General features: G+C 37.0%; 2 protein-coding genes across 2 annotated transcripts; one reads left to right on the top strand and one right to left on the bottom strand.

The window, feature by feature from the left end:
* Window positions 1-811: 811 nt before the first annotated feature.
* On the bottom strand, window positions 812-2,290 carry LOC141905381 (cysteinyl leukotriene receptor 1-like). The gene is made up of 2 exons (XM_074794225.1): window positions 1,640-2,290; window positions 812-883 (listed from the first exon to the last, which is right to left on the bottom strand). Exons 1-2 carry the CDS (start codon window positions 2,288-2,290, stop codon window positions 812-814), a joined length of 723 nt encoding a protein of 240 aa, XP_074650326.1.
* Window positions 2,291-7,732: 5,442 nt separating this feature from the next.
* LOC141905633 (sorting nexin-2-like) lies at window positions 7,733-16,643 on the top strand. The gene is made up of 12 exons (XM_074794590.1): window positions 7,733-7,853; window positions 8,746-8,794; window positions 9,524-9,696; window positions 10,230-10,340; window positions 10,552-10,693; window positions 10,777-10,855; window positions 11,368-11,560; window positions 13,769-13,862; window positions 14,037-14,242; window positions 14,374-14,517; window positions 14,634-14,786; window positions 15,330-16,643. The coding sequence occupies exons 1-12, from the start codon at window positions 7,752-7,754 to the stop codon at window positions 15,378-15,380; spliced, it is 1,497 nt and encodes a 498-aa protein (XP_074650691.1). The 5' UTR covers window positions 7,733-7,751; the 3' UTR covers window positions 15,381-16,643.
* The last annotated feature ends 27 nt before the right edge of the window (window positions 16,644-16,670 follow it).

Raw genomic sequence — 16,670 nt, 5'->3', positions numbered from 1 at the left:
ACGGATCACGAGAAAACCTCATTCAAATGCATACAAACGGGTACATAAGGTAGTGCATTTTTATCAGAATTGTCCGAAGCGTGGTTCGGTCGGATGAACAATCACGACAGAATTAGCTTTCGGAAAATGAACCCGAAAGATGTAGCGTACGAAATCCTGGCGAAAGTCATCGATATGGAGTAATTTTTGATATCGGAAATTCATGGATAAAAACTGCTGCGACAGAAAGATAGCCACACACAAATGAATATTTTATTTTTTTTCGTTGAAACGATATTTTATTTTACAACATTTTCCATACCACGAATATATTCACACATTTTATGCAAACATCTGCACAAATTGGAAACCGTTAACATGGATTTCGAATCAATCTGTTATGTATTTCGTGCAATCATTGCCGCAGAGGAAATGAGCAGCTATAAGAATATTCCCACCATAAATAATTATTTTCATGTGAGATGTAGGCTATCTTGTTTAGCGTTAGGGTCAAAAATATAAAAAAGGCTCGTGTATAGCAGCCAAAAGTCTGGGACATGTTTCGATCTGAGTATTTTCGATTAGAATATCAACCACTTGTTCCCGCGGGTATAGTCTGCGTATCAAAGCAATTTCCCATATCGCACGTCTCTTCCGCAAATAAGACAATCGTCAATTTACTGTTTATTCAACACTAGCGCTTCTCACGCTAGCTCATAATGTTCATTTAAGTTCGTGTTACCTATTGATGAACAGATTATGGAAACAACCACATTTTAGCAACATGTATTTGCTTTGCGTCTGATAAACAGAAAGGACACTATTTTTTCTTTCAATTAATTATTTTCTGTTTGAAAATGAACGGAAATACAACGAGACCAGGAGTGCATACACAGGATGATGTCTGAATAACAAAAAAGTGACATGTTATGATCAAAGAATGGTGAAAAAAATACCGTCTCTAATGACGAATACAACAGCAAACGATTAAAACGTCGTGGTTTCATTTCAACATATTCTATCGCATGAAATCATATTTTGTGGCGCTTTTTCTATTACTATCTTAGTAATTATTCATTTATTTACGATAACAAACATTGAGCCATTCAAATGTGTTACAATAGGATGCATCTTTACTCAGTAACGAATGGTGGCCTCTTTGAAAATGCAGGTACAATTGTACATGTTAATGTCCGAAATTGGACTACCGCGGTTCAATCAGTATTTTCACTAATGTACATTAGATGAATGAAAATATATGCATTTACATGTAGTTAATTCTATCGCTTAGTCTATACGCGTCCTTATGTGAGCAGGATGGTCTTTCTGAATTCGAACTGCTAACAGATTTCTTGCTACGAAATTCGTTGCAAGTCAAAATGTCGAAGATGCTTCGGCGAAAGCTGTTTCCGCCGGCGATACAGTACAGAATGAAATTAATAGCGTTATTTATGTATAGTAGGCACCTGGTAATTGCAGATACGACCACCAGGATCGCCGATTCATTGGAACATTTGGCCAAGCTAAGTTCATCTTTTATGATGATAAGAAAACGGAAAGGAGAAACGAGAAATAAGAAGGTGAAGGACACTAATAACAATGACCTAGTAAGTCTCGCTTCCTGTGACCAGTTCCGCTGGTTTCCCAAATCTTTTCGTACCGCGCGAATTCCGTAAATAATCATAGCATTGCTGACTAGGACCCCCGTAAAAGGTAATATTGTCCCTGAGAGCAGACCAGTGACGTTTATCACTTGTGACCAAAATTCGTTCACATACGGGAAGATACATTGCCATTTGTTTACATTTGGTAGATACGTCAAACCCGATATGTAGATGTATTGTATATTGGTTACCAGCATTAGAATTACTGTGACGCTTACAGATATCATGGCAGTTTTCAATGTGCACCATCTACAGGCCTTTAACGGGTAAACAGTTACCAAGGCCCGCTCCACTGACATTACAACAATTATCCACGACGAAACTCGAAACCCCACCATGATTAGATACTTGCGTATTTTACAAACCCATTCATTGAACAGATTAGCGGTGAAATAAGTCAGCATCCACAACATCAAGTAAAGGAAAAGCACAAAACTATCAGCTATAGCCAGCGATGCCATATAGAAACATGTGGATTTTTTTCGATTGCTTCCTTTCACCATGGCGAGAAATGTCAGGATGTTGCCGAATAAGCCGACAATGACAATTACTGGTGGCGCGTAATATTCCAAACCAGTAACAGTTACGTACACAAAATTGTATTGTGGACAAGTTTCGTTGATTTGAGAGGTTTCGTTGAGATCCATGGCGCTCCTCTGTAGATTTAGTTCAAAGTTAACACTTCGATTCTCCGGAGGTTTAGTTATAATGGGTTGTCTAATGAGGCCTATTGCTGCCGTTCCCACTGTTTGTATTTCCAATCGGGTATGATGCTACCGTCATAAAATTCAGTTAATTAGCTGCAGTAGAAATTCGCTGGAAAACTGTGTCGTTTTTCGAATTTACCAATGCATCGTTATAGTCATTTCTGTATCACTGATTTGAGGGGTGCCCAGACTCGTCAACGCCAAGAGAGTGACCAAACAGATATATCTTCACACGGCAGTGACGAAATAATATTCCAAAACAATCTTCGTGTATCACGTCTGTAACAATCTACGTAAAATAAATCATAGGCATTAACACTAATATAGATTACGCGTAAGGCTGTTTTGAGAGATCTAATATAGATTACGCGTAAGGCTGTTTTGAGAGATCTACGATTTACATCCCCATAAATATCCACGACGGATTAAAGTAATGATTGAGAAGTGAAATTTTAGTTTTTGGTTCATCTTGTCTACTTCGATGATTGAATAGATGTTGTTATCATTCATAAGCAGAATACTATGATTGCGAAACGGAAGACACAAATATAATTTCTTACCGTCTTGAACTGATTCCACTGCGTTCCCGAAGTAAAATGCGCGCGAATGCGATCACTTCTGCCTGGTTCTCTGTCAGAGTTCTCCATTTGACCAATCACGGATCAGATGGAATTGCTGTTCGCCACAAATTAAGCCTCACGTCAAATAGAAAGGCTTCTATCTTCCAAAAATCATAATTAAATGTTCAGAAGATGGGAGAGCAATGCGTGTGCAGAAATAAGAGAAAGTGGTGCAGAAAATGATCTATTTCTGAGATAATGCGAAAAACTCCCTACGAGTTTCGTGGATGCAGTGCGTAGATTTACTTTTTTAAGATCATAAGCATTAGTTAATCCCACAGAAAGCCGAAAAGTTGAAATGACGAAATTTAGAAATTTATTACTAAATCCGAGTTTTCGCTTTTCCACTAAAATCGCGGAATTACCAGAAATACAAAATATTAATCATTATACAACGGAAAGAATCTTAATATACACTATTGCACACATAACTATAGGCGATATTGACCAGAGAGGTGCGGGGAGAAGAACCAAGGTTAAGCCTCAGACACGCGACGAAATCGGCCGACGAAATCGCCCAGTGTGTCCGAGGCTTTACCATTGACACATGGATTATAGTATGAATCTATTGAGGGCGATTAAACAATGTGGAGTCGTAACATTTATTACATTACAAACAAGAAATTCTATATACACCAGCATCAGTGATGGGCAACGGGTTATTTTTGTATGGATGGCCAGAAATTCTAACATTATATTATGACTATAATGTCGGTGTTCCCGAGTTCGGGACTTTGATTGACTTCATTCTCGAAGCTCTTCCTCGTCATAAGCATTAGTGTTTAGAAAATTACACTATTTTTTTTGTGGCGAATACACGGATTTTCAGGAATCGTTGGACGTGATGAATATCTAATCGATTTCGGTTAAATCTCGGTGATGTCTTCGATAGTTATATCGAGAAGCATCATAGCTCCAGTTACTACGGTGTGAGATCCAGTTACCGCGATGCAGAAAAAAGCATTAAAGAATATCGATATAATTGTCCACTGTCGACGCTAACATTCGGTTCAGAGGTAACATTTTTTCGTTGGTACTACTAATACTGGTTTGATCTTTGGATTTGGTCCTTCCTCAATACGTCTTGTTCAGTAACGTCTTCACTCAGTACCAACATGAATTCAGTTCAAAAATTTGATGCAGAACAAAATTATTGAGATCTAACGAAGGGCCTAAGTCATTTCCACAATTCGCGCGTAGAATGGTCAAAAAGTGTTGATTTACATATCAATTTTCGGTTTTGTCCGTAGGATCGACGCTCTGTTTTTTACGTATGTAATTACAGTATTGAGAAATGTTTCCGACACAACTGTAGATTATTCACACACAAATTAAGAAAGAAATTTTTAATTAAAGAAAGACCTTTTAAACTCATCAGTTCAGATAAACCACGGTCTATTCACAACTAAGATAATCACTACGGTAGCATGTAATATATAGGTGATAAAATAATCAGCAAATGCGTTACCACAATCAAAAATCTTATCACGTCATAGATTTAGATTATGAAAGGAATCCTTTGAAGCCGCCATATTCTCCCAGGACACAAAGAATAAGATGAAAAAAAGAATGAACTTACAGTTTTATTTCTATGAATATTCTATTCGCCATGAATAGGCCCTAAAAGATAAGTCTAAAAAACAGAAATCTATCTCAACGGAAATCAGTCTATTTATATACTGCAATAGACCTTTGATAAATCAGCTGAATGGAAATGAAATAAAAGCGCTTAAAATATAGACATTGGTTACGATTGATAGAACACTATATCCGTGTTGACGCGATGTAATTCGGATGTCCATCTAATCCAACTGTCCGCTTAATGTACTGTACACATTTAATGAACAGTATGATGTTACTTACAGATTTCTCATACAAGGTCCCTACGACTCCTTGATTCCTTTAAAACTTCTAAATGGAAAATATATACATATATTCCTGTATATCCCGCAGGAATGATTGATCTGTAGGGAGCCTGTCGTAAACTGGATGAATTTCATCGTAATGATCCGAATTAAGCGGGTTTTACTGTATTAATATTATCGTAATACTTTGGTGCCGAAGAGAGACTTACGGAAAGGGAAAAAAACGATACAAACAAACACGACCGTCGAAATACGTTTCGAGGGCCGTGTATAAATTGATAACTTATTTTAACCGTTGTACCCTAGGTGCCACAAATAATGTAATGTGCTATGAATTGATTGACTGAAATATCTGATCAGTCTTAATTGATATTCTGATAATGGTGGTATAATTGAACACGTATGTGCTGTTGTAGGTTGGTTAGAATTGTCTCTTTATAATCTATGAACATATTAATCGTAGACAGCAGGAGAATTTCAGGGATCATTTTTTCCTTTTCTTTCGACGCGTATTGGTTAGCCGAAGATCTATAATTACGATTCTATAAGATAAGATTCTTAAAAATGAATTTCTTTTCACGAATTATTTTGTACCGTAGAATTTCATGTAATGAGAAAGTGCTATTGAATACACACCCGGTCGGTCGGTCGTTTCGTTCTCCAAATTCGATTTTTGATTTTCATGAAAATTAATGTTCAATTTCTTTAGTTTCTTAAGTAACTCAATTAAACACTTAGAGAGAATCCCACAATTATAACGAAAAAGTCCGAAAATGAAACTTCGAGATAGTAGTTTATTTCAACGTTTCGACTATATCCTAATAGTCATCTCCAGTCAGCTGGAGTCGTATTTCCAAATCCAAGAAAGTGATCGCGGGACCACTTTTTCGAAATTATGAGAAATTCTATATCAAATCCAGGACTGCCAAAAGTAAAATCAAGTTCCTTCAGGAGTGTTATGCCGAAAAAGTGGTTCCGCGACCACTTTCTTGGATTTGGAAATACGACTCCAGCTCTGCGTTTCCACCCGAAGCTAACAATATCTATAAAAAGGCACACTTTACAAGGAGTCTTCACAACATTAACAAACTAAAAACTAAAAAAAAACTAAAACATTCTTTCTGTGCTTTTAGTTTTTCAACAATCTTCTTGTACTTTTATATTATTTTTCAAATATATGTATCACTATCTCCACAGGTCGAGAACCCCCAGTAAACCTCAGCACTAAAACCAGAGATGAAAACTTTATAAACAAAAATTTTCTCTGGAAAGCGTAAGGTTTAACGAACGATTAGTATATAGCTAGGACAAATTAGGACAATTATCCAATTACTTAATATCTAGTGAATTCAATATCGAATGTAAGATTAAAAATTATTTTCATGTTATTGTATATAGATATTATCAAATAAAGAAGTTTCCAGTTTCTAGGCGCCATTTTGTGGCGGTCCCGCGAGGTCCCCATTGTTGCGATAATTTGCGCTCATTTTTAAAACATAAGTTTACATTGAATATCATATAGTTCTGCAGTCCCTTGCTCGACGAAATCAATTTATACACCATTTTAAAGGAAATGAAATGCAGATATTTGTTGGCGATTCTTGGAATTTTTGAACGCAACAATTGAGAACAGTGACGATGTGAAACCAAGGACCGCATATCTTAACCGTGCGTAAAAGAAATCGCCACTGAATTTTTACATTTTATATTACTTAGTGTGAAATAATGTGCTTTAGCCTGAACCTTAAGTAGTCAGGATTTTAAAGAGTTGTATGTGCGAAAATATTTCGACATAAAATTTTAGACCTTTAGACGTATAAAAAAGTTAATATGCATAATATTCTCGTTTTTGGATTTTAATGATGTTTTAAAAATCATGACTTGGCCAAAAAGTGTTGGACCCCGCCTACAGTTCTGCACATACTGGCTATGCTTTTTTAACCTTTCTTTGAAAACCAATTTCTTCGATTGGAAATCATTTAAATGTATCTTGGACGACTGACCAATCCGGTGCGCCTTAAAAGTTGTACCAAAAATTTTAGAGCAGCTTTGAGTTCATACCGTTAGCCGGTGTTCTGCGTACAATTGAGTACAGAACTGTGAAATGTACTATTCACATGGCTTTGATTTTCCAAAGGCCATATTAGAGAAGTTGTATAACGACATGACGGATTTGACCAATGAGTTGACTACTTCGATTTTCACCTAGAGTTCTAACTTAAGAGCTTCTTCGAATAAATAGTATTGACTTTTATCACTTGCGGTGACTCTTTCTCATATTCGAGAAGTTTGAATTGGTCAGTGTGGTCGATTTATGAATTTGAATCCTTTAGTCTGACACTAAACGCGGTATATCGTTCTCATGTTCGAGAAGTTTGAATTGGTCAGTGATGGTCAATTTATGAAATCATTAAAGAAATTTGTGGTTTGATTGAATAGAACAGCGATCAGTCGATCCGTCGGCCACTGCCATAAAGGGACCAGGCGGGGGACTCCAGGTAGGCCTGACCATTGACATCCCAGTGAGCTCGGTGTGATCAGGGACACAAGAAATAGAAGAAATTAAGTGCAGTACTGATCGAGACGATACCCAGCGAAGAAGTAGCCTACTCAGAAGATGAGCAGGGACAAATGACTTTATGAACGTATTCGGAGTAGGCGATCGAGCTCCATCCAGTCCGCTGTGGCAAGCGAATATCCCCTACCCTACTGTGGCAAGCGAATGTTCCTCATACGACGATGTGAACTATTTTTTCTTATATTTTACTTTCGTATGTATTTTGCTTGATAGAATCTTTCCGTTCTGAACAATAAATTAACTTAAACTTGAATATAAAATGAACTGAACAGCATCCGTCATTCGAAGTCCGCTGGCCGGGTTATAGACATAACTGCGAGATCACGTGACCAGACAAGATGGCGGACGATGATCGAGAACCACCCCCACTTTTCGACGACGACGATGACAGTAAAAAAGACTCTCCGGAGCCCGATGATTTATTCTCATCAGCGAACAGTGTAAATATACAAAACAGGAGATGATGCTTTATTTCAAATTTGATCTGATCAGTATTTATCTGTTAAATGTGTAGGCTTCGTTCCCTTTTTTGACTGATCAATCATGAATGAATCACAATCAGCGCCCCCTCCCCCCCAAAGAAAAATAAATGCCGGCTCTAGTCAAGTCTTAATCTCCCTGACTCGTCGGCACTAACACAGGCTCAACTCAGGAACATCGATTCTAATAACTCAGGTGGTCTGGCCCCAGTACCAAGTCAGCACTGAGCAACTGTTCATTACATAAATTTCTCAATCTTGGGCTTGGCCAGACTTCATCTTCACCCGTCAAGGGATTTGAACCCACTATGCCCTTGACCTCATGAGTTGTTGGAGTTGTTTCTAGCTGACCAGAATCCAGTCGTACCAATCACAGCGCTTGTAACAAGGAACAAGTTTCCCGTTGAATGGACCAATCAGCGAATGTTTTACCGAACAAAGAAGTATTTTGCATGTCGATATATGACGTCATGCGCAACAGTGCTAGTAATGAAATCACGCGTCGTGAGGTCAGGGGGCTGGTGGAAGCGAGTTCGGGGAGCGATACCGGACCCCTGGCAAGCGAGGATGGCCAGACTTGGGAATGGATCAATGTCCAGCCAGTTTCCAAGTTTTCAGTGAAGACACTCTCTCGGAGTCGTGACCCTTAATGTGCATGCCCAAATGTGAATTAACCACTCGAAATTATATGGCGTAAATCTAGCCTGTAATGTATTCCTAATTGGAAATTTGCATCGGCATACTTTTAAAAACTTATCATTAATAATGATAAAAGGGGTTGTGGATTGAATTATAAATGTTACACTATAAGAAAATCTTTTTTGAGGTGCTTAATTGATTTATTCTTTTATAGACTGTGCCAACTAAAAAGGACAGTTCAGACTCTGAAGACTTGTTCAAAGGTTTGTCATTTTATAAGTTATTGATACAGCAGCGTCTTACAGATCAGGGGATTCCAGATTTATTTTTCCCTGCAGGAAAAATCAGATAATTCTGACTTTGAATTTGAATTTTTGGTGTCTTGTCGTTCTAGCTGGTGGCAAGGTGCACAAAAAAGAAACAGCCCCCACTGAGGGTGATATTCTAATCTGATTAGGGAATTTTTTTGATTCTCGAATCAGGATTCTTGCAGATTTTGGGAAGTTTTGGAAAAAACAAAAAAAATTTATAGGTCTTTGAAACAATATGGAAATTTTGTTTATAAACTATGGCTATGGAAAAGGTTTGGGAAATCAGAAATGGTCTCAAAGTAAATTTTTTTTTGTGCTGGACTTAAGGCTAAAGGAATTGTCTTACTGACAATTTTGATAACATAGGAGTTGTCACTTTCTACATAACTCATTGTTTATAGCTACTACACATTTGATAATGAGAAACGCATTAAGAAACCAGTCAATGGTATTCACTTACTTTGAATCAGCTTATATGCCTATTGCCTGTTTGTTTGTGTTCTAAGTTGGAAGGGTGTAACTTTAGGGATGGAAATTTCCTAATCTGAAAAGGTATAGAAAATGAAATTGGCCATCCCATAAAAACCCTGTCTAATCTGTAAGAACCGTGTTGATAGTGTTCATTTGATTTTCTTTCAATTGTTATGTACCACCCTACAATATATCGATGATGCATTTCAGATGAAAAGCACACAGAGATATCACTAGACGATGAAGAGTCAAAAGCCGACAGCAACGAGAAAGAACCAAGTTTGTTGTTCGACGAAGAGGAGCCGCCAAAAATGGGAATATCAAGCGCTTCGACGAAATCTGCCGCCAGTTCCATTTCGAAGTCATCTCGCTCTAGAGAAGAGGTATGGACCTTATAACTGGAGGGAATTCTCAAATAATAACTGGGTCCCTAGGACTCCCTGATTCCTTGTTAAGTCCTAAACAGCTTGAAATTCCTTTAATTTGAGCAAAATGCCCAAAACTCCTTGAATATTGAGAAATAGGTAATTAGAGATATTTGTAGTTGCACAGTTAACTACTCCTTGATCAGTACAGTTGGGACCAGGATTCTTTACCTAATTAGGCAGTAACCGAATAAGAATTTACCGAAAAGTTTATTGGCATAAAGGATAAGAATTTGCTTACAAAAGCACCAAATTACCTGTTAAACTAGATAGCCTAAACAGTACAGATTAGGTCAAGGACAGTCTATAGTAATTGAGATGTGAAAGTGATTCGGGCACTTCCTTGAAATTTGAAATTTCCTTATAACCAGGAATGACCGATCTGTAGGGACTGGGACCCTGTTATATATTCTATAAAAGATGAATGAAATTTTCTGAGCCTCATAAAATCATGTATTTATTCTGGTGAATTGTTTACTTTTCATTTCTAGATTGACGAAGAGGAAAGCGGTGATAAGTTCAATATCGATATTTCAGTAACCGATCCCTCCAAAGTTGGTGATGGAATGGGTGCGTACATGTCTTATAAAGTCATCACTAAGGTAAGTTAAACTTGCGGTCAACTTTTTATCGGAAACTGGTTTAGACAGTGAGATATAAGTCAAAATAGGGGCTATTGATTGTGCCAATATTCTGCGTTATGGACAGCTCTGTACATGTTCTATTTCGACATATATCTGACTTTTTGATCACAGTTGTTATTCGGAAACTTTCATGTTCTATAATTGTATTCTGCATAACGGGTATTTCCAGACAAACATTCCCACATTTCGGTCGTCGGAACTGATCGTTATGAGAAGATTTAGCGACTTCCTCGGGCTTCACGAAAAACTAGTGGAAAAATACCTTGCCGAAGGAAAAATTATTCCCCCAGCCCCTGAAAAGAGCGTAATAGGTATGTATGTATTCAATTGATGCTGAACGTTCAGACTTTTTTTCGCTTTTCTTCGTCTAATGCTCTTTTCTCTGCTGCATTAGGAATGACTAAAGTAAAGATGTCGAAAGATGAAACCGGTTCGTTTGATTTTGTCGAGCGAAGGAGAAATGCATTAGAAAGGTTTGTGAGATTAGTTTTTGTTCCTGAGTATTGGTCGCATTTTACGTCCTTCATTGTCCAGTGCTTTGTGTATATTCATTCTATATGATTACTTGAAAACTGACAATAAAAGAAATATTTTGAAGGCCTTTAGATCTCATCTAGATTGCATTTGAAACTCCTTAAATTCTGAATCCGGTGAAATACCAAAAAAGATAATGTATTTTTTTCAGAGACAATAATGTAGTGACTCGCCGTAGACTTTCTAATTCATAGGAAACCTTCTTGAATTTTTACACTTACGGTACTCTTCAAATTCAGGATTAACTGAAGAGCATGCACCTTCTACTATAGATACATCTTAATTCTGCTGTTTTAAATTTTGATGTTTGATCAATTCCTTTAGCAATAAACCCTCACGATCTTTGGTGGCGATACTTCTTTCAGCCATGCCAATCACGTAAACCTCTGGCTTCAATTCATTCATTCGTCAATCGATAGTTGAAAATAATCTTCTCGATTTTGATTTCTAGATATTTAAATCGAACTGCTGCTCATCCCGTGTTACAAAACGACACCGACTTCCGCGATTTCCTCGAAGCCGACGGCGAACTTCCAAAAGCGACGAGTACGTCTGCACTGAGCGGCGCCGGCGTCATGCGTCTGTTCAGCAAGGTTGGCGACGCTGTCGGCAAAATGGCGTTTAAAATGGACGAAACCGATCAGGTCAGTATTGATCGCTGAATAGAATATATTCATCGATTCGTTCAGAGTGTTTGTTCAGACTCCCTGTCCATAGTGCGGGAGAATGCTGCTGGTTTTAAAGTACTTCCAGTTCGGGGACTTTTAGCAAGATATGTGCAGTCCCTTTATCTCTCTCTATCTCTCCCTTGCTCTTTTCATTCGTATGTTAAATTGTTTACGCTGGCAAGATAGCACCATTCAAAAGTTGAATAACCATCTCTTGCCCCGTTTATCATTATGCGACTAGGCCTACTATATGTTGTGTAGTGAGCTTTTATTATTTTGCTGTTTTCAAAAAAATTTCAATTTATCATTTAAATTATGATATCGATATCAATTGTAAAAGGGTGATTTGATTGATTGGCAATTTGAGGTTTCGGTATTTTCAATTGGTGTTTTCACACATTTTATCAACATTTCATTCACTTAAGGAAAATCATGTCATCGTTATCTCTATGGATTTCTATCTCTGTCTCTGATTTTTGCTTCTGCGCTCTTCATTTTATCGGTGTGTGTGCTGACCACACGAAATGTTCACGTATAGTACTTGTTTTCGATACGTAGTATTCATAATCTGTAGTGTGAAATGATCCTAGTAATAGATCCGTCTATAGAACACTTCTTCAGTTCTCGTTTCTGTTGGGAATCGTAGTTCTCGCAGAGTTAGAAATCAGTTGCAACGAGTAGACAAAATTGTTTCGAATATTTAAAGTTTTAAAAAAAGGAAAGCAATCTAATAATTGACGGTAGAGCTCTAGTCAGAGCTGCACGATCATTGAATTTTGGTGAATTTCTGAATTTTGTTTTCTTGCCAGCTCAGCTATGGTCTATACATCCACTCTTATTTTTGTATTCCTCTGCCTGCCCTGGCTTCTCCCTCTGAACAGTGGGATTACGATTTCGAGGTAACTATTTCATTACGCTGTATTATATTATATTTGATTCTTGAATATCTTTAGAGGATTCATACGTGAATAGTGACGGTATGTTTTCGGATGTCTTTACGAAATGCACTGATTTCATTAGCGACCCGAATTGAAGGTCGCGTCACGTGAAATAATCGTTCATGAAAAAGCGATGGATCAACCATGGGTTCCCGGAACTTCAAACGTCTTGATTCCGTGGCCATGAATTTAGTAGTAGCATTTTGGAATATATGTTTGTGATCACCCATGCCTGTAGCGACCGTGTGGAATCTCGGGAGCTTGGATGAACTATGTCCATGGGAAGCTGGTGCACCTGTACCTGTGGATGCCACAGGTAATATAGGAACTTGTGTAGTTTAATCAGAAAAATATATTTCCTAAGTGGGAGTCGAACCTCTGATTTAGTGTGTTAGTAATGTGCTGTACCAACTGAGCCATTGCGACTGTACACACATCATTTTGTTGTGATCTTATGATTAAACGTTTGCTGGCTTCCTATGGAAAGCAGGCGACTTACGAAATCGTTGCACTTCTTTCATATAAATAGTGCAAGTAAAGACATCTCTAATTAGTTTTTGCTTATTGTGCGTATGGTTGTATTCGTTACATGTACATTATCTATGTTCATATTTGTACTATAGAGGTGGTCTTGTCATAGAGGTTTTTTGCAAGTTGGGGCAGTATAAGTGAAAAACATAAAAGTAGCATTTTCAACAGTTGGAACATCAGGAAGATTACGCATATCAGTAGTCGTTAGTCCTTCAATTCAAAATAACAAACAATTTTGGTTCATTGCTAACTTGATGTTTCAATGAACTATAAATAGACTTCCATAGTCATACGACTTTTATTTCACTTTAAAAACGTGAAACTAACTGATGGCAGATAGAAATATTTTCCATCCAACTGATTCATCTTGATTTTTCCCTTCAGCGTTTCATGTTGTCTTAAAAATGATTTTGGATATTTTTCTAAGAATACATTTTATATGTGCAGTGTATTGATTCCGGTTTAGATTGAAGTACCGGTACATTGTATTAATTTTCTTAGTCTTGGCAGGGGGGAGGGAATTCACTCCCACCTCCCTGGTCTTGGTTTCCATAGTTTCTTTCTTTAACAATAGAATGTTGTATATTGATGTGTTTTCGAGTGTCAGTGGTTCATCTGTGATTTAACTTATCATTTACAGCATGTACTCATCGCAAATGTCATATATTCTATATCAGCTCGTGTGAAGATCCTGTTCTCACCCTTCTGATTTCAGTGGTTCGAGGAAAAACATCAGCAGATCGAAAATCTTGACCAACAGTTGAAGAAATTACATTCCAGCGTTGAAGCTCTGGTGAATCACAGGAAAGGTAGGTTTCTTTGGGGCTGTATTCGTTCAACGACGTCTCGGATGATGAATTTCTCTGAATCTATGATGATAATTCAGTTATAGCTGTAGTGTGTAGATTGAATGATACCGACAATCAGAAAAAACATTAAATCTTGTTGTTTTATCCATTACGATAATGTTGCGTTGCTTCCAGATCTAGGAATGTGTACGGCGTCGTTTGCTAAAAGTTGCGCAATGTTAGCTAATTCCGAAGAACATACGGCATTGTCCCGTGCGTTATCGCAATTAGCGGAAGTGGAAGAAAAAATCGATCAGGTTCATGAACAACAGGCTGAAATGGATTTCTTTATTTTGGCCGAATTACTCAAGGATTATGTCGCTCTGATCGGTGCTGTGAAGGTAAGCCTGAAGAAGTCAGAAAATGAGTTGTCCATTTTTGATGAATCTATAGATTTGCAAGGACCTTGACTTTTAAACTCGAAATTGTGAAAATGGTTAAGAATGATAAAGGTTTTTTGTTTGGTTCATAGGAAGCTTTCAATGAACGAGTAAAATGTTACAAGTTCTGGAAAGATGCAGAAGCAATGCTTACAAAGAAACGAGAAGCCAAAGTCAAACTTGAACTCGCCCATAAAATGGACAAAATTCCAATGGCAGCTCAAGAGATTACGGAGGTATTTATTGCAATCATTGAAATCTTCCCAGTAATGTTAGGGCTGATGATTCTTGATTCACATTATTAGTTTTCGTATTCTTAGACTTTTTTTTTAACTAAGAAATTTAATTTCAGTGGGAGCAGAAGGTCGAGAAAGGCCAGGTCGACTTCGAGAAGATATCGCAAACCATTCGCAAAGAAATGTCTAGATTCGAGAAACAACGAGTACAAGACTTCAAAACTTCGGTTGTAAAAGCTTTAGAATCGCTGATGGAAACCCAGCAACAGGTTTGTATTTACAGTGAAACTTGCGTAGGTCGCTCGCTGTTAGTTGGAAAATCGGAGGAGTCGGGAAGAAATTCTCAGTCCGCAATTTTTCAGTTCTTTTTCCTCTTAAAACCTCTCCCTTAGTCGGATCTTATCAATCGGATTCTCACCTTAGCCGGACAAATATAGGACTGAATTATAGGAAATTGTATTCCCTGAGTCAGATGCTAAGAGAAAAAATTTGAAATTTGTCAAATGATCAACAATATCATGTTGTAGTTGCCTGGTTAGTTAGTTTTCTCCTCAGAAGGCTATCCTTTATAGAAAGTTGAATAATATCAATATAAAGAGTATGGTGATATGTTCATATTGCAAAGTACAACATTCAATTTGGATTTTATTTTCTCAAACTTATACGATAAATTTTCCTTAATCCAACTTATTTTTGGTCGGAATTTTTCCTAAAGAGGACATATTTCGCCATTCGCAACTTAACCGACTTGGAATTAACAAACTCGGAAATGAACTTTGATGTTGATCGACGGAATTTCACTTTCATTTCAGCTCATCAAATACTGGGAGGCTTTTCTACCGGAAGCGAAGGCCATAGCTTAACGAGGTCGGCGTTCGACAGGATCGGAATGAACAACAAAACTGTTTAAAAAATATTCTGCTACTTGATTGTGATAAGGACCGTGTATGTATCGCAGATTGGTGTGTTGAAATTTCGTCATTATTTCTTTTTTTTGTCATACTGAAATAACATCAACTGCAGTGATAATCAGTGAAGAGGGCGTCATCAGTTATTTCAGTGAATGGTTTTCTATTGATACAATGTAATTATTGGAACCCCTATTGGAACACTTTTTGCACGGCTTTGTATATTACGTACTAAATAACGATGTGTACGTATGAGAGAGTGATTTATCGATTGCTTGAAAATTTACTATGTTTAGCGGCGAAAGTGAAAATTTCCACTGATTTAACGTATAATGGACAATCAGTTGTAGAATCGTTGAATGAATCGTTCATTTGTGAATCAGGCCGTGCTTTGTACAACAAAAAACCATTTTGATGAATTATCATTTATAGCCATTATAGATATAAAAGTTGACACAACTACAGTCGAACTTAAAAAGTCGTCATCGGATGATGCATCACTATCTTTCAGTCCCAATTTGCGTATTTACAATTTGATTTACTGAGTGTAATTAACATCAACACGATGATCGTCCCAAATATGGTAACTTAAGCGGGTTTGACTGTATAAGGTTTATAAAATACGTAAAAATCAGCTTAGCTGTTGGTCTTATTTTATGTTTTGACGCCGCATTACGATACGTTAATGACGATGTTTGAAATGGCCTAGTTACGCACTGCGACCAGTAGAAAAAAATCTGACAAATCATTTCGAAGATTTTGATGATATGAACGATGTATGGTTTGATGATTGTTTGTGTATATCGTGCAAATTTTTTTCTTTACTCATGAAATACACAGTGTTCCGTGTTCGATATTAGGTTGGTATTTCTATCGTGATTTGATTATTCAATTTGCTTAGATTAGAGTAAATTTGTCGGTTATATATTTTTTTCTATAAAAAAAATTGTGTACCACTTTTAAGTACAGTCGATGAACGTCGTTTAAATGCGAGTTAATTTTCAGATCATATCCGAATATCCCGGTTGTAACGAGGTTCGACTGTATTTGAAAATATGTGGTAGCTATTATTACATTTTTAAAAACTTTGTCAGTTATATTTTTTTCGATGACAATGATGTGCTCTTATGATAAATTCTCAATTATAAATACATCGTATTGTATAATTACTGTAAAAATTGGTTATAATAATCATCATATTGTGTACAATAAAATCTAATCCATATTAATATATATGTAAACACA

This window comes from Tubulanus polymorphus, chromosome 5, assembly GCF_964204645.1.
Source record: "Tubulanus polymorphus chromosome 5, tnTubPoly1.2, whole genome shotgun sequence".
Taxonomy (NCBI): Eukaryota; Metazoa; Nemertea; class Palaeonemertea; order Tubulaniformes; family Tubulanidae; genus Tubulanus; species Tubulanus polymorphus.
Note: the sequence above shows the minus strand (reverse complement) of the source record. Positions and strands in the feature narration are given on the sequence as shown.